Source organism: Oncorhynchus keta, chromosome 23 (genome assembly GCF_023373465.1).
Source record: "Oncorhynchus keta strain PuntledgeMale-10-30-2019 chromosome 23, Oket_V2, whole genome shotgun sequence".
Lineage (NCBI taxonomy): Eukaryota > Metazoa > Chordata > Actinopteri > Salmoniformes > Salmonidae > Oncorhynchus > Oncorhynchus keta.
The window spans coordinates 36134792-36152335 of NC_068443.1; the positions used below are offsets into that span (position 1 = coordinate 36134792).

The following is a 17544-nucleotide window of genomic DNA, read 5'->3' on the forward strand; positions in this document are numbered from 1 at the left end:
GTCTGTTTGTGGCGCAGGTAAAGGGGTGTGTCTTCAGCTGTGGTACCACATGTCCGGGAGGGGCATGGGGACGCTGAATGTCTACCAGTGGAGTGAACAAGGGGCCCTGGTAATGCTGCTGTCCCGCTCAGGGGACCAGGGGGCTCTGTGGAGGTTTGCCCAGGCAACGCTGCAGCTGGGCAGGGACGATTACAAGGTGAGCCCCTGTCTTGACGCTGTGGGATGCCGTCCTAGACCAAACACACTGATGATTGCTATGTGTCGAAACCCAATGTTTTTAGTTTCTATTCCCATACTTCTCCAGCCTAACACTTACTGTAAATAATCCTGTTTAAGGTGGAATCCTACTACTTGTTCTACACTTGTCTTGTGTGGTAGGGCTTGCAGACAATAACGGATTACAAAGGGAGACCCAGCCATGAGCTGCCCTGCAACACAGAACTCCCAAATGAGCTGAATGTCTTTTATGCTCGCTTCGAGGAATATAACACTGTGCCTCGCGCGAAAGCCCATGCTTTTCCGGATAACTATATGATACCGCTCTCCGTGGCCAATGTGAGCAAAAATTTTTAAACAGGTTAACAATCACAAGGCTGCCGGGGCAGATGGAATACCAGGGTGCGTTCTCACAGCATGTGCAGACCAGCTGGTCCTTCTGTAGCTCAGTTGGTAGAGCATGGCGCTTGTAACGCCAGGGTAGTGGGTTCGATTCCCGGGACCACCCATACGTAGAATGTATGCACACATGACTGTAAGTCGCTTTGGATAAAAGCGTCTGCTAAATGGCATATATTATTATTATTATTATTATTATCTTCAGACATTTTCAATCTCTCCTTGTCCCAGTCTGTAATCCCAACATGTTTCAAACTGACCGCCATTGTCCCTGTTCCCAAGAGCTCCAAGGTAATCAGCCTAAATGTAATTATGAAGTACTCTGAAAGGCTGGTCATGACACACATCAACACCATCATCCCAGACACCCTGTACCCATTCCAATTTGCATACCTCCACAAAAGATCCACAGATGACGCAATCTAAATTACATTTCACGCTGCCCTCTCCCACTTGTACAAAAGGGGAAATAACTATGTGAGAATGCTGTTCATAGACTACAGCTCAGCGTTCAACACCATAGTCCCCTCCAAGTTTATCACCAAGTTAGGGACACTGGGACTCAACCCCTCCACCTGCAACTGGATCCTGGACTTCCTGATGGGTCAGCCCCAGGTGGTGAGGGTAGGCAAACAACACCCCTGCCATGCTGGCCCTCAACACGAGGGCTCTTCAGGGGTGTGCTTAGTCCTCTCCTCTATTCCCTGTTCGCCCATGACTGTGTGGCCGCGCACAACTCCAACACCAAAATCAAGTTTTCTGATGACACGATGGTGGTAGGTCTGATCACCGACGGTGATGAGTCAGCCCACAGGGAGGAGGTCAGAGACTTAGCAGTGTGGTGCCAGGACAACAACCTCTCCCACAAAGTAAGACCAAGGAGCTAATCGTGGACTAAAGGAGAAAGATGGGAGAGCAGGCCCCCATCCACATCGACAGGACTATTGTGGAGTGGTTCAAGAGCTTTAAGTTCCTTGGTGTCCACATCACTAAGGACTTGATCCGCACACACCCACACAGTTGTGAAGAGGGCACGGCAGTGCATCTTCTCCCTCAGGAGTCTGAAAAGATTTGGCATGAGCCCTCAGATCCTCAAAGTTCTACAGCGACACCATCGAGAGCATCTTGACTGGCTGCATCAGCGCTTGGTATGGTAATTTCACCACCCTTGACCGTAAAGCGCTACAAAGGGTGGTGCGGACAGCCCAGTACGTTACTGAGGCCGAGCTCCCTGCCATCCAGGACCTCTATATCAGGTGGTGTCAGAGGAAGGCCCGTCTGGCAAACAGTACCAGAGCATCGGCTCTCGGACCAACAGTCTCCGAGACAACTTCTACCCCCAAGTCACAAGAATGCTAAATAGTCAATAAGTCAATTAATGGTACACAAACTATCTGCACTGACTCCATCTTGCACTGTTTTGCACTGACCCTACGCACACTCACTTTATATACTCACCATATATTGTGACCGACCTCCTCTATTCGGTCTTATGAAGCAAAATTCGAAATGTTTTTTTTTTTTTACATTGGATAAAAGTAGAGACTCAGCTACAAAATGATATATCATACACTACAGTTGAGGAACAATGGGAAAGTAATTCTGCTTTGAAAGTTGATAAACTTGTAACCCCACTTTTGAGCAAATTCCCTTGAATATTTTGGTACACCTACTGGAGAGCTGTTCTTTGTCTACACCCATTCAGAATCTTAAGCTTTAGTCCCACCCACCTCTAAGGATTCACATGTGAGGCCATGTGCTAAACAGAGTGAGTAAGGTAGTGTTAGTTAACAACGAAAGATTTCAAAACTAAAAGTGATGAGGAAAAACTACAATAAGGAAGAACTCCAGGTAAAAAATACACCTCATGTAGTCCTTGGCCTATATCCTAATCTGACTTTGTAAGTGTCCAGATAAAAAATATTGTATAAATATTTTATAATAATTAGGTGATGCTTACCCAGACACACTTGTTAAATTGATGGGTCATGTGAAAGAAATGCTTTAACCTCCCACCAGCCACATCTAGGTAATTGGTTGGATCACTATTGTCCACAAAATTTGTTCACAAAATTTTGATTAAAAATAAATAATTACGTTAAAATACCTCTCCTGTGAAGTAGTGACGTGCGACATACACCTACCTAGCTTCTTGAAACGGGTAACACTCAATCCCACACTGTCACTCCCACACAAATCCCTCACACATTCAAACACTACATACGTACACACACATAACACACACACATATCAACACTACGTAAACAAACCTACATGCACACTCATTCACTTTTACACTAATCGTTTCCTGCTGCTACTCTGTCCTTTATTTAACTTGTATTATTTTCTATCTGGATGTCGAGTCACTTTACCCTGCCTTCATGTACATATCTACCTCAAATACCTCGTCCCTCTGCACATTGACCTGGTGCTGGTACTCCCTGTATATACAGTAGCTCCACATTGACCTGATAATCCCTGTATATAGCTCCACATTGACCTGGTAATCACTGTATATAGCACCACATTGACCTGGTAATCCCTATATATAGCTCCACATTGACCTGGTACTCCCTGTTTATAGCTCCACATTGATTTGGTAATCCCTGTATATAGCTCCACATTGACCTGGTACTCCCTGTATATAGCTCCACATTGACTTGGTAATCCCTGTATATAGCTCCACATTGACCTGGTAATCCCTGTATATAGCTCCACATTGACTTGGTAATCCCTGTATATAGCTCCACATTGACCTGGTACTCCCTGTATATAGCTCCACATTGACTTGGTAATCCCTGTATATAGCTCCACATTGACCTGGTACTCCCTGTATATAGGTCCACATTGACTTGGTAATCCCTGTATATAGCTCCACATTGACCTGGTACTCCCTGTATATAGCTCCACATTGACTTGGTAATCCCTGTATATAGCTCCACATTGACCTGGTAATCCCTGTATATAGCACCACATTGACCTGGTAATCCCTATATATAGCTCCACATTGACCTGGTAATCCCTGTATATAGCTCCACATTGACCTGGTAATCCCTGTATATAGCTCCACATTGATCTGGTGCGGGTACTTCATGTATATAGCTCCACATTGACCTGGTACTCCCTGTATATAGCTCCACATTGACCTGGTGCTGCTACTCCCTGTATATAGCTCCACATTGACCTGGTGCTGGTACTCCCTGTATATAGCACCACATTGACCTGGTGCTGGTACTCCCTGTAGATAGCTCCACATTGACCTGGTGCTGGTACTCCCTGTATATAGCTCCACATTGACCTGGTGCTGGTACTCCCTGTATATAGCTCCACATTGACCTGGTACTGGTAATCCCTGTATATAGCTCCACATTGACCTGGTACTGGTACTCCCTGTACATAGCTCCACATTGACCTGGTACTCCCTGTATATAACTCCACATTGACCTGGTACTCCCTGTATATAGCTCCACATTGACCTGGTGCTCCCTGTATATAACTCCACATTGACCTGGTACTCCCTGTATATAGCTCCACATTGACCTGGTACTCCCTGTAATATAACTCCACATTGACCTGGTACTTCCTGTATATTTCCTCCACATTGACCTGGTACTCCCTGTATATAGCTCACATTGACCTGGTACTCCCTGTATATAGCTCCACATTGACCTGGTACTCCCTGTATATAGCTCACATTGACCTGGTACTCCCTGTAAATAGCTCCACATTGACCTGGTGCTGATACTCCCTGTATATAGCTCCACATTGACCTGGTACTCCCTGTATATAGCTCCACATTGACCTGGTGCTGGTACTCCCTGTAGATAGCTCCACATTGACCTGGTACTCCCTGTATATAACTCCACATTGACCTGGTACTCCCTGTATATAGCTCCACATTGACCTGGTGCTCCCTGTATATAACTCCACATTGACCTGGTACTCCTGTATATAGCTCCACATTGACCTGGTACTCCCTGTAATATAACTCCACATTGACCTGGTACTTCCTGTATATTTCCTCCACATTGACCTGGTACTCCCTGTATATAGCTCACATTGACCTGGTACTCCCTGTATATAGCTCCACATTGACCTGGTACTCCCTGTATATAGCTCACATTGACCTGGTACTCCCTGTAAATAGCTCCACATTGACCTGGTGCTGATACTCCCTGTATATAGCTCCACATTGACCTGGTACTCCCTGTATATAGCTCCACATTGACCTGGTGCTGGTACTCCCTGTAGATAGCTCCACATTGACCTGGTAATCCCTGTATATAGCTCCACATTGACCTGGTAATCCCTGTATATAGCTCCACATTGACCTGGTAATCCCTGTATATAGCACCACATTGACCTGGTAATCCCTGTATATAGCTCCACATTGACCTGGTAATCCCTGTATATAGCTCCACATTGACCTGGTAATCCCTATATATAGCTCCACATTGATCTGGTGCGGGTACTTCCTGTATATAGCTCCACATTGACCTGGTACTCCCTGTATATAGCTCCACATTGACCTGGTACTCCCTGTACATAGCTCCACATTGACCTGGTGCTGGTACTCCCTGTATATAGCTCCACATTGACCTGGTAATCCCTGTATATAGCTCCACATTGACCTGGTAATCCCTGTATATAGCACCACATTGACCTGGTAATCCCTGTATATAGCTCCACATTGACCTGGTAATCCCTGTATATAGCTCTACATTGACCTGGTAATCCCCATATATAGCTCCACATTGACCTGGTGCTGCTACTCCCTGTATATAGCTCCACATTGACCTGGTGCTGGTACTCCCTGTATATAGCACCACATTGATCTGGTGCGGGTACTTCCTGTATATAGCTCCACATTGACCTGGTACTCCCTGTATATAGCTCCACATTGACCTGGTGCTGCTACTCCCTGTATATAGCTCCACATTGACCTGGTGCTGCTACTCCCTGTATATAGCACCACATTGACCTGGTGCTGGTACTCCCTGTAGATAGCTCCACATTGACCTGGTGCTGGTACTCCCTGTATATAGCTCCACATTGACCTGGTGCTGGTACTCCCTGTATATAGCTCCACATTGACCTGGTGCTGGTACTCCCTGTATATAGCTCCACATTGACCTGGTACTGGTAATCCCTGTATATAGCTCCACATTGACCTGGTACTGGTACTCCCTGTACATAGCTCCACATTGACCTGGTACTCCCTGTACATAGCTCCACATTGACATGGTACTGGTAATCCCTGTATATAGCTCCACATTGACCTGGTACTCCCTGTATATAACTCCACATTGACCTGGTACTCCCTGTATATAGCTCCACATTGACCTTATACTCCCTGTATATAGCTCACATTGACCTGGTACTCCCTGTATATAACTCCACATTGACCTGGTACTTCCTGTATATTTCCTCCACATTGACCTGGTACTCCCTGTATATAGCTCACATTGACCTGGTACTCCCTGTATATATAGCTCACATTGACCTGGTACTCCCTGTATATAACTCCACATTGACCTGGTACTCCCTGTATATAGCTCCACATTGACCTTATACTCCCTGTATATAGCTCCACATTGACCTGGTACTCCCTGTAATATAACTCCACATTGACCTGGTACTTCCTGTATATTTCCTCCACATTGACCTGGTACTCCCTGTATATAGCTCACATTGACCTGGTACTCCCTGTATATAGCTCACATTGACCTGGTACTCCCTGTATATAGCTCCACATTGACCTGGTACTCCCTGTATATAGCTCACATTGACCTGGTACTCCCTGTAAATAGCTCCACATTGACCTAGTACTCACTGTATATAGCTCCACATTGACCTGGTGCTGGTACTCCCTGTATATAGCTCCACATTGACCTGGTACTCCCTGTACATAGCTCCACATTGACCTGGTGCTGGTACTCCCTGTAGATAGCTCCACATTGACCTGGTAATCCCTGTATATAGCTCCACATTGACCTGGTAATCCCTGTATATAGCACCACATTGACCTGGTAATCCCTGTATATAGCTCCACATTGACCTGGTAATCCCTGTATATAGCTCCACATTGACCTGGTAATCCCTATATATAGCTCCACATTGATCTGGTGCGGGTACTTCCTGTATATAGCTCCACATTGACCTGGTACTCCCTGTATATAGCTCCACATTGACCTGGTACTCCCTGTACATAGCTCCACATTGACCTGGTGCTGGTACTCCCTGTAGATAGCTCCACATTGACCTGGTAATCCCTGTATATAGCTCCACATTGACCTGGTAATCCCTGTATATAGCACCACATTGACCTGGTAATCCCTGTATATAGCTCCACATTGACCTGGTAATCCCTGTATATAGCTCTACATTGACCTGGTAATCCCTATATATAGCTCCACATTGACCTGGTGCTGCTACTCCCTGTATATAGCTCCACATTGACCTGGTGCTGGTACTCCCTGTATATAGCACCACATTGATCTGGTGCGGGTACTTCCTGTATATAGCTCCACATTGACCTGGTACTCCCTGTATATAGCTCCACATTGACCTGGTGCTGCTACTCCCTGTATATAGCTCCACATTGACCTGGTGCTGGTACTCCCTGTATATAGCACCACATTGACCTGGTGCTGGTACTCCCTGTATATAGCTCCACATTGACCTGGTGCTGGTACTCCCTGTATATAGCTCCACATTGACCTGGTGCTGGTACTCCCTGTATATAGCTCCACATTGACCTGGTAATCCCTGTATATAGCACCACATTGACCTGGTAATCCCTGTATATAGCTCCACATTGACCTGGTAATCCCTGTATATAGCTCTACATTGACCTGGTAATCCCTATATATAGCTCCACATTGACCTGGTGCTGCTACTCCCTGTATATAGCTCCACATTGACCTGGTGCTGGTACTCCCTGTATATAGCACCACATTGATCTGGTGCGGGTACTTCCTGTATATAGCTCCACATTGACCTGGTACTCCCTGTATATAGCTCCACATTGACCTGGTGCTGCTACTCCCTGTATATAGCTCCACATTGACCTGGTGCTGGTACTCCCTGTATATAGCACCACATTGACCTGGTGCTGGTACTCCCTGTATATAGCTCCACATTGACCTGGTGCTGGTACTCCCTGTATATAGCTCCACATTGACCTGGTGCTGGTACTCCCTGTATATAGCTCCACATTGACCTGGTACTGGTACTCCCTGTATATAGCACCACATTGACCTGGTGCTGGTACTCCCTGTATATAGCTCCACATTGACCTGGTGCTGGTACTCCCTGTATATAGCTCCACATTGACCTGGTGCTGGTACTCCCTGTATATAGCTCCACATTGACCTGGTACTGGTAATCCCTGTATATAGCTCCACATTGACCTGGTGCTGGTACTCCCTGTATATAGCACCACATTGATCTGGTGCGGGTACTTCCTGTATATAGCTCCACATTGACCTGGTACTCCCTGTATATAGCTCCACATTGACCTGGTGCTGGTACTCCCTGTATATAGCTCCACATTGACCTGGTGCTGGTACTCCCTGTATATAGCACCACATTGACCTGGTGCTGGTACTCCCTGTATATAGCTCCACATTGACCTGGTGCTGGTACTCCCTGTATATAGCTCCACATTGACCTGGTGCTGGTACTCCCTGTATATAGCTCCACATTGACCTGGTACTGGTAATCCCTGTATATAGCTCCACATTGACCTGGTACTGGTACTCCCTGTACATAGCTCCACATTGACCTGGTACTCCCTGTACATAGCTCCACATTGACATGGTACTGGTAATCCCTGTATATAGCTCCACATTGACATTGTACTCCCTGTATATAGCTCCACATTGACCTGGTACTCCCTGTATATAACTCCACATTGACCTGGTACTCCCTGTATATAACTCCACATTGACCTGGTACTCCCTGTATATAACTCCACATTGACCTGGTACTCCCTGTATATAGCTCCACATTGACCTTATACTCCCTGTATATAACTCCACATTGACCTGGTACTTCCTGTATATTTCCTCCACATTGACCTGGTACTTCCTGTATATTTCCTCCACATTGACCTGGTACTCCCTGTATATAGCTCCACATTGACCTTATACTCCCTGTATATAGCTCCATATTGACCTGGTACTCCCTGTAATATAACTCCACATTGACCTGGTACTTCCTGTATATTTCCTCCACATTGACCTGGTACTCCCTGTATATAGCTCACATTGACCTGGTACTCCCTGTATATAGCTCACATTGACCTGGTACTCCCTGTATATAGCTCCACATTGACCTTATACTCCCTGTATATAGCTCACATTGACCTGGTACTCCCTGTATATAACTCCACATTGACCTGGTACTTCCTGTATATTTCCTCCACATTGACCTGGTACTCCCTGTATATAGCTCCACATTGACCTGTTACTCCCTGTATATCGCTCCACACTGATCTGGTACTCCCTGTATATAACTCCACATTGACCTGGTACTCCCTGTAAATAGCTCCACATTGACCTGGTGCTGATACTCCCTGTATATAGCTCCACATTGACCTGGTGCTGATACTCCCTGTATATAGCTCCACATTGACCTGGTGCTGATACTCCCTGTATATAACTCCACATTGACCTGGTACTCCCTGTATATAGCTCCACATTGACCTGGTATGGGTATTTCCTGTATATAGCTCCATTCTTGTGTATTTTATTGAATTCCTCTCATGTTCCTCCCTATTTTATTTTTTACAATAACTTTTATAATAATCAATAAAACTGCATCTGTGGGAAAGGTTCGTAAGCAAGCATTTCAGTGTGAGTCTACACCAGTTGTATTCAGCGTGTGTGATGAATACAATTAGATTTTTATTTAACCATCAAGCTCTTGAATATGTGAACCAGGTGAGTTATTTCAGGGCCACAACAACATTTTGAAACATCTGGGGGTCCACAAGGATTCATTTGAAGGTCGCTATACATGACGGTGATTTTGTTCCTGGTGGTTCTCATAGCTATTACGCGGTTTCAGATCATTGTGGAGGGGGTGAAGGGGAGCAGTGATGAGGGAGACATGGCCTTTGATGACATCCTGGTGACCAACAGCCCCTGTCCTCCCCCTGGACGCTGTGACTTCCAGACTAACCTGTGTGGCTGGACCAACATGGCCATGGCAGGGGTGGATGAGGGGGACTGGCTGAGGGGCAGAGGGGCCTCACCAAACCCTAACACTGGACCCAGTGTGGACCACACCACCAACTCCTCCCTAGGTGAGCATGTGTTGTGTTCAGTAGGGCACAACGTAGCAAAATGTTTTCAAACAGAGAAATCAAATTAGCGTTGTTAATGTTAACGTTCCGGTATGATTGTCTCTGTTTTCCAAACATTTTGAAAGTTTTTGTGTTACGTGTACCTGTCCTGTGGGGGAAAACACAGGGGACGTTGCTGACGTGCAAACGGCTATTTAATTAGAGAATTTGTTACAATTCGGGTTAGGGTTAGGGCACGTGTGAAACACAAGGCCCGCGGGCCGAATCCGGCCCATGACACATTTCTATCCGGCCCACGCAACGATTTTGGTTGTCAATTCATTTTGGCCCGCTTCCATACAGCCCGCGATGCATTGCACTACAAGTCACAGCCAATGTGCTGCACGCCAAATGGCCACACACACAACACCCCTCCTCCCAGACTTACACACGAGCCAGCCAGTGTGCTGTGTCATATCATCACTAATGGCACTGACCGAATCTTTTACCGGACTGAAAGTGTAAACTTGTTGTAGGCTAAATGGTCATGCCAAGTTTGGGTTCCAACGGGCCCTTTTCTGTAGCCTACAACTACAAGACATAATGGGGCGGTTTCCTAGGTACAGAAATAAACCTAATCCTGGACTAAAAAGCAAGATCAATGTAAAATCTCCATTGAAAGTACTCTTTAGTCCAGGACTAGGGTTAATCTGTGTCTGGGAAACCGGCCCTTTGAGTGCACCATTCAGCAGAGGAGGCTGGTGGGAGAAGCTTTAGGAGGACAGGCTCATTATATTGGATGGAATGGAAAAGTGTCAAACATATGGAAACCACATGTTTGACTCCGTTTCATTTATTCCATTACAACCATTACCTGTCCTCCTATAGCTCCTCCCACCAGCCTCCACTGCCAAACAGCAAATCTGCATTCAACCTCACCGGTGATCCATGCAGTGCAAAAAAACAGACATTTTTTGTTTTAGGTTTAAATGTTACAACAACCTAGGTATGTTTTTGTTATTTTGAGTTATTCAATTGTTTTTGATTAGGGTCGCAGCATATAGCCTAATGCACATCTGCAAGCAGCAAAGGCTGGACAAATAGTATTTATTACTTTTTTTTACATGTCAAATATAGCATATATAATGTACACATCATCCTGTGTACATTATAAAAGGCCATATGTTTTCTAATAGAACAATGGCCAGTTTAGGTCGTAGTTGTATGATTAAAAAAAAATGTGTTTTTTAATTTTTTTATTTTTATTTTATTTCACCTTTATTTAACCAGGTAGGCTAGTTGAGAACAAGTTCTCATTTGCAACTGCGACCTGGCCAAGATAAAGCATAGCAGTGTGAACAGACAACACAGAGTTACACATGGAGTAAACAATTTAGCAAGTCAATAACACAGTAGAAAAAAATGGGCAGTCTATATACAATGTGTGCAAAAGGCATGAGGAGGTAGGCGAATAATACAATTTTGCAGATTAACACTGGTGATAAATGATCAGATGGGCATGTACAGGTAGAGATATTGGTGTGCAAAAGAGCAGAAAAGTAAATAAATAAAAACAGTATAAAAACAGTATGGGAATGAGGTAGGTGAAAAGGGTGAGCTATTTACCAATAGACTATGTACAGCTGCAGCGATCGGTTAGCTGCTCGGATAGCTGATGTTTGAAGTTGGTGAGGGAGATAAAAGTCTCCAACTTCAGCGATTTTTGCAATTCGTTCCAGTCACAGGCAGCAGAGTACTGGAACGAAAGGCGGCCAAATGAGGTGTTGGCTTTAGGGATGATCAGTGAGATACACCTGCTGGAGCGCGTGCTACGGATGGGTGTTGCCATCGTGACCAGTGAACTGAGATAAGGCGGAGCTTTACCTAGCATGGACTTGTAGATGACCTGGAGCCAGTGGGTCTGGCGACGAATATGTAGTGAGGGCCAGCCGACTAGAGCATACAAGTCGCAGTGGTGGGTGGTATAAGGTGCTTTAGTGACAAAACGGATGGCACTGTGATAGACTGCATCCAGTTTGCTGAGTAGAGTGTTGGAAGCCATTTTGTAGATGACAAAGTCGAGGATCGGTAGGATAGTCAGTTTTACTAGGGTAAGCTTGGCAGCGTGAGTGAAGGAGGCTTTGTTGCGGAATAGAAAGCCGACTCTGGATTTGATTTTTGATTGGAGATGTTTGATGTGAGTCTGGAAGGAGAGTTTGCAGTCTAGCCAGACACCTAGGTACTTATAGATGTCCACATATTCAAGGTTGGAACCATCCAGGGTGGTGATGCTAGTCGGGCATGCGGGTGCAGGCAGCGATCGGTTGAAAAGCATGCATTTGGTTTTACTCGCGTTTAGGAGCAGTTGGAGGCCACGGAAGGAGTGCTGTATGGCATTGAAGCTCGTTTGGAGGTTGGATAGCACAGTGTCCAATGACGGGCCGAAAGTATATAGAATGGTGTTCTGCGTAGAGGTGGATCAGGGAATCGCCCGCAGCAAGAGCAACATCATTGATATATACAGAGAAAAGAGTCGGCCCGAGAATTGAACCCTGTGGCACCCCCATAGAGACTGCCAGAGGACCGGACAGCATGCCCTCCGATTTGACACACTGAACTCTGTCTGCAAAGTAATTGGTGAACCAGGCAAGGCAGTCATCCGAAAAACCGAGGCTGTTGAGTCTGCCGATAAGAATTTGGTGATTGACAGAGTCGAAAGCCTTGGCGAGGTCGATGAAGACGGCTGCACAGTACTTTTTAACAAACATAATAGGCTATGTCTGGCATGTGATTTTTTTTTTCCAGTATGGCCCTTGCACTGATTGAGTTTGACACCCCTAGGTTAGGGGTTTGGTTAAAGGGACAGCCCGACTAACCAAAATATATAACTGACACTTACCTTAACCCTAACATTAAAGGGATAGTTTGGGATTTTGGCAAGTTCCATTTATCTACTTCCCCAAGAGTCAGACGAGCTAGTGGATACCATTTTTATATATCTGCCTCCAGTATAAAGGAAGTCTGAGGTAGATTCTCAAGCCAATGCTAACTAGCTTTTAAAAGCAATGACTGGAAGTCTACATAGACTTCCAGTCATTACGCTAATGCTAATTAGCAACCTCTTTCAAACTGCACGCAGATGCATAGAAATGGTATCCACGAGTTCATCTGACTCTTGGGGAGTAGATAAATGGAACTTGCCAAAATCCCAAACTATCCCTTTAAGGTTAGGTTTAAGGTCAGTTCTATATTTTGGATAGTCTGGCTGTCAATGGGATGCTGGTCAGAAAAGGACCGTTAGTTTCTCCCTGTCCTGTCTCCTCCCAGGTTACTACCTGTATGTGGACAGTTCTGTTGGCCAATGGGGGGACAGATCCATGCTGGTCAGTGAGATACTGCAGGCGGACAGCAGGGGCTACTGTCTGACTTTCTGGTTTCACATGTATGGCCCTCACATCGGGACCCTCAACCTCTACCGCAATGACAGGTGGGTACGATCATGTTGTCTTCGGAAGGATAGAGGGACGGACAGTTTGGACAGTGGGTAGATGGATAGATTGGTGGACTGGTGTATGAATGGTAGATTGATTGGCTTATTGATTGGTTGATTCTTTCATTCCCCCAGGAAACAGCATGCTAGTGGAGGTGCTGCTGATGTCTTGTGGACGGAGTCAGGCAGCCAGGGAGACGTGTGGTTGGAGGGCAGCGTATACGTGGATTATACACAGCCATTCTGGGTAAGTGTCTACAGTCATACGTATTAAGTAACTCATTTAAGTCTTCAGGGAGGCTTTATATGAAGCGGTCGTTGTAGTGGCCAGGAAAGCATACAAGGATCTTCTTACATTTTATACGTGTGTTCTCCATGTACGTTTTGTCCCTGGTTTGATTAAACATCACTGGACTACCTGTGTCAGAAACCACCATTCCCAGGCTTCCAAGCCAAATCATTAACAAGACTTGTAAGCACGGTCACGTGAGACTGATGTGTCACTAATTATACTCTATATGTCTGTGATTTATATAAAGGCTGTGTCCTGTCCCCTCCACAGTTTGTGTTCATTTACTGGAGGGGCCGGGCCCCCGGCGGTGACGTGGCTCTCGATGACATCACCATCCATCCTGGTCACTGCTACAACATCGTACCCACGGACACTCCAACTCCAGATAGTAGGCCTCTCTTCTGTGTTGTACTAGACTGCACTGCACTAGACTGGACCACACTGCACTGAGCTGTATTGTACTGTGCTGTAACTGGACTGGGCTGGACTTGTTCTGGACTGGAACATCTGATCAATGGTCCCTCAGCCCCCCAGGTTTAGACATTTGGTGTGGTCGGCAGGATGGTATTAGAATGAGTTTACTAACAACCCCGTTTTGACGAGGGTGTTACACTGATGTACACAATGTTACAGTGTTCACAGACTTTTGAACTCTCTAATGTGTTCCTGTGCCGACAGATTCGTGGGCCATGTGGTTGGGAGTGGTTCTCTCTCTGCTGGCGGTGGCTGTCATCGCCGCTGTTCTCTTTGTCCTCCCACGGAAACGCTCCACCAAGTATGTCACGATGAGAATTATGATCAAGTTGTTAATGATGAGTTGGTGATGTCTTTCGTGGTGATGAGAATGCTGCTGCTGCTGCTGCTGCTGATGATGATGATGATGATGATGATGATGATAGCAGTGACGATGACAATGACAATGGCAGTATTTGTGATTCCAATGTAAAAACAGATCCAATGATATCTGATCACAACAGTGGTAGAAATAATTCAGTGATGTCTCCCCCACAGCCTACCTGAACCTCTGGAAAATGTCCACGTTTTCGATCTTAGCATCGTAAGTAGAATTACATGAAATTACTTTAAATAACATAAAATAGTGAACATCATCCCAAAATCATATTCTATACTGTTAAAAGTTATGACAGTCAATGCCATCGTGGAAATGTGTGTTTGAGAGCCATATTGGCCAAGTTGTGCTCTGTCTAGGACTGTAATGAAGAGACTCCATTTTTATTTCTAGGGTTTAGAAGTCGGAAGGGAATCTGAGCTGTCATTCTTCAACACCTTGTATGATCCCTCTTCAGACCCTGCAGAGTTCAGAGAGGTTAACTCTGATGCTTGAGGAGGAATATCTCTAAACCGTTCTCATAACTGTTCTCGTGAGCTCATAACAACACAAAGTTACGATATACACTAGGGAGAGCGGTTGAAAATTAGCTGGCCGGCTGAAACCATCCCTTTTACAGACACATTGATTAATGTGCACTATCCCTGTAAAAAATGTAATTTTTTAAGTACAATGTCAACTGAAGTGAATAAGCTACAGTTAGTATCGAACAGTATTCATATTATAGCCTTAGGAAAGCTCGATTGATATACAGTACCTGTCAAAAGTTTGGAGACACCTACTCATTCAAGGGTTTTTCTTTATTTTTACATTGTTGATTACAGTAATGATGGACTGTCGTTTCTCTTTTATTATTACAGCTGTTCTTGCCATAATATGAACTTGGTCTTTTATCAAATAGGTCTATCTTCTGTATACCACCCCTACCTTGTCACAATTCAACTGATTGGCTCAAACACATTAACGAAGGAAAGAAATTCCACAAATTAACTTTTAACAAGGCACACCTGTTAATTGAAATGCATTCCAGGTGACTACCTCATGAAGCTGATTGAGAAAATGCCAAGAATGTGCAAAGCTGTCATCAAGGCAAAGGGTGGCAACTTTGTTTAACACTTTTTTGGTTACTACATGATTACATATGTGTTATTTCATAGTTTTGGTGTCTTCAATATTATTTTACAATGTAGAAAATAGTAAAAATAAAGAAAAACCCTTGAATGAGTAGGTGTGTCCAAACTTTTGACTGGTACTGTATGTTCATTATTTTATGCTCGGGAATTGCATTTACCATAGTGACAAGAGGACAATGTTGATCAAGATCAATAGCTAAGTTAAAAAGTGGTATATTCATAATGACATTAGATAAAACAACAAACAGAAATCTTTGTATCTAGAGTAAGAGTTTTTTTTTTTGCACTTTACTGTAATAAATGTTTATTTATAAGTTTATTCTTCTGTCTTTGCCTCTCTAACCTGCAATAAGACAACCGTCTCATGCCCCATTCCCAGCCCTCTCTCCAAGCCTCAGTCCTCTCTCCAAGCCCCATCCCTAGCCCTCTCTCCAAGCCCCAACCCCCAGCCCTCTATCCACCCCCATCCCCAGTCCCCAGACCTCTCTCCAAGCCCCATCCCTAGCCCTCTCTCCAAGCCCCATCCCTAGCCCTCTCTCCAAGCCCCATCCCTAGCCCTCTCTCCAAGCCCCAACCCCCAGCCCTCTATCCACCCCCATCCCCAGTCCCCAGACCTCTCTCCAAGCCCCAGCCCCACTATCCATCCCCAGGCCCTGGCACAGACATGGTAGCAAACACCCAGACTCGTCCATGCGGCTGCATGCCTAATGAATCGATGATAGGCTTTCTGTGGTGCAAGGGCATGTGTATCTTTGCTTTAGCTAATGGATACATGTTTATTGGTAGGCCTATTTGTTCATCATTTTCGTTAAGCCTATTTCACGAAGCTATACATGGTGTTTCAATGCTGTCATATTTAGACTGCTGGCTGGTGGCAATGATGTAATTACTTGTTCAGTAATTCAATTTGGAAATTCAAACATTGCAGATTGTAAAATAAATGTTTGCTGCAACTAATACTAATCAGCTACCACGAGATGTTTTATAATATGCACCTGTCCTGTGTAGGCTACCTGAACCTGCCTGACATGAGCCGCCCCCGTGCTCTCTCCCAGCTTGGATGGAAAGCTGTTGTGCGTAACAAAAAACGTTTAACAATGCCAAATAAATAGTCCATCTTCAAAACACTAGCTTCCTGGGGATTGTTTCTTAATTCAGTACACTATCTATAGCCATCTATCATCTATTTAGATGCTATTTATGAACATTGTATAAAAATGACACAGCAGCTAATGGTCATCCTCAATAAATACAAATAGCCTAACAATGAGGAAAAATGTAGTTGGCTCGAGGATAAAAGAAGCAACTATTTATTGTTTTCTGGCTAATAGCCTACACAAATGGCCTGCAATATTCAAGGTAAATTAAATTAAATCCAACTTCAGAGAATCCCCTGGGAAAAAAATTCACCATGGCCTGTCTGTCCAGGTTGCGGGCCGACTGTTTTCAATACCGAGTATTGCCAACCCAGACAGTCTTTCCTGAAACATGGTGCATTGTATGCCTATGTCCACTGTGATGCACACAATTTAAACTTAGTTTTGAATGGTGCGTGCCAAGACATACCAGAGGTAAAGGACTGCTGATATTTACAACCACACAACACAAACGGCGGTTCACCAGAATGAACAAAATCGCAACCCTCTTTTTTTTTTGTCCACTAAACGTGATCATCTGTTTGCGTCTGCCAATGTATTGGCTGTCCAGTATCCAGACGACCTGTACAGTTAATCTCTTTCCGTAACCTGTCGAGGCCGGCAATTAAGGAGAATGAGCGGCTCAATTAAAGATGTTGCAGAGCTGCTCTATTTGAAGCCCAACTCCCGTCGGCCCAGTTTCCCTGATGTTTCCCAAGGTAATAAAGCAGTTTTTTTT

The 17544-nt window shown here is 44.9% G+C and overlaps 2 protein-coding genes across 15 annotated transcripts in view; one reads left to right on the forward strand and one right to left on the reverse strand.

The window, feature by feature from the left end:
• The window catches only part of si:ch211-106h4.4 (MAM and LDL-receptor class A domain-containing protein 2), a 43787-nt gene extending 27799 nt beyond the window's left edge, over positions 1–15988 (forward strand). Inside the window, exons 43-50 of the mRNA XM_035800294.2 lie at positions 18–196; positions 9688–9925; positions 13232–13391; positions 13530–13641; positions 13957–14074; positions 14365–14461; positions 14698–14743; positions 14930–15988. Of these exons, the coding sequence (XP_035656187.1) occupies positions 18–196; positions 9688–9925; positions 13232–13391; positions 13530–13641; positions 13957–14074; positions 14365–14461; positions 14698–14743; positions 14930–15031 (1052 nt within the window). The 3' untranslated portion in view covers positions 15032–15988. The remainder of the gene's footprint in view (positions 1–17; positions 197–9687; positions 9926–13231; positions 13392–13529; positions 13642–13956; positions 14075–14364; positions 14462–14697; positions 14744–14929) is intronic.
• Positions 3725–9681, reverse strand: LOC127911048 (uncharacterized). 14 transcript variants are annotated; one of them, XR_008077482.1, is made up of 5 exons: positions 7470–9681; positions 6540–6973; positions 6438–6507; positions 5413–5520; positions 3725–3989 (listed from the first exon to the last, which is right to left on the reverse strand). XR_008077482.1 is itself a non-coding variant. In XM_052477115.1 (3 exons), the coding sequence occupies exons 1-3, from the start codon at positions 8625–8627 to the stop codon at positions 4306–4308; spliced, it is 1506 nt and encodes a 501-aa protein (XP_052333075.1). In that variant the 5' UTR covers positions 8628–9681; the 3' UTR covers positions 4043–4305. The 14 variants fall into 14 exon arrangements, 6 of the variants coding, with proteins under 6 accessions (XP_052333075.1, XP_052333079.1, XP_052333078.1 ...); XR_008077483.1 differs by lacking the exons at positions 3725–3989; positions 5413–5520 and adding an exon at positions 4043–4417; XR_008077484.1 differs by lacking the exons at positions 3725–3989; positions 5413–5520 and adding an exon at positions 4734–4844.
• Positions 15989–17544: the final 1556 nt, after the last annotated feature.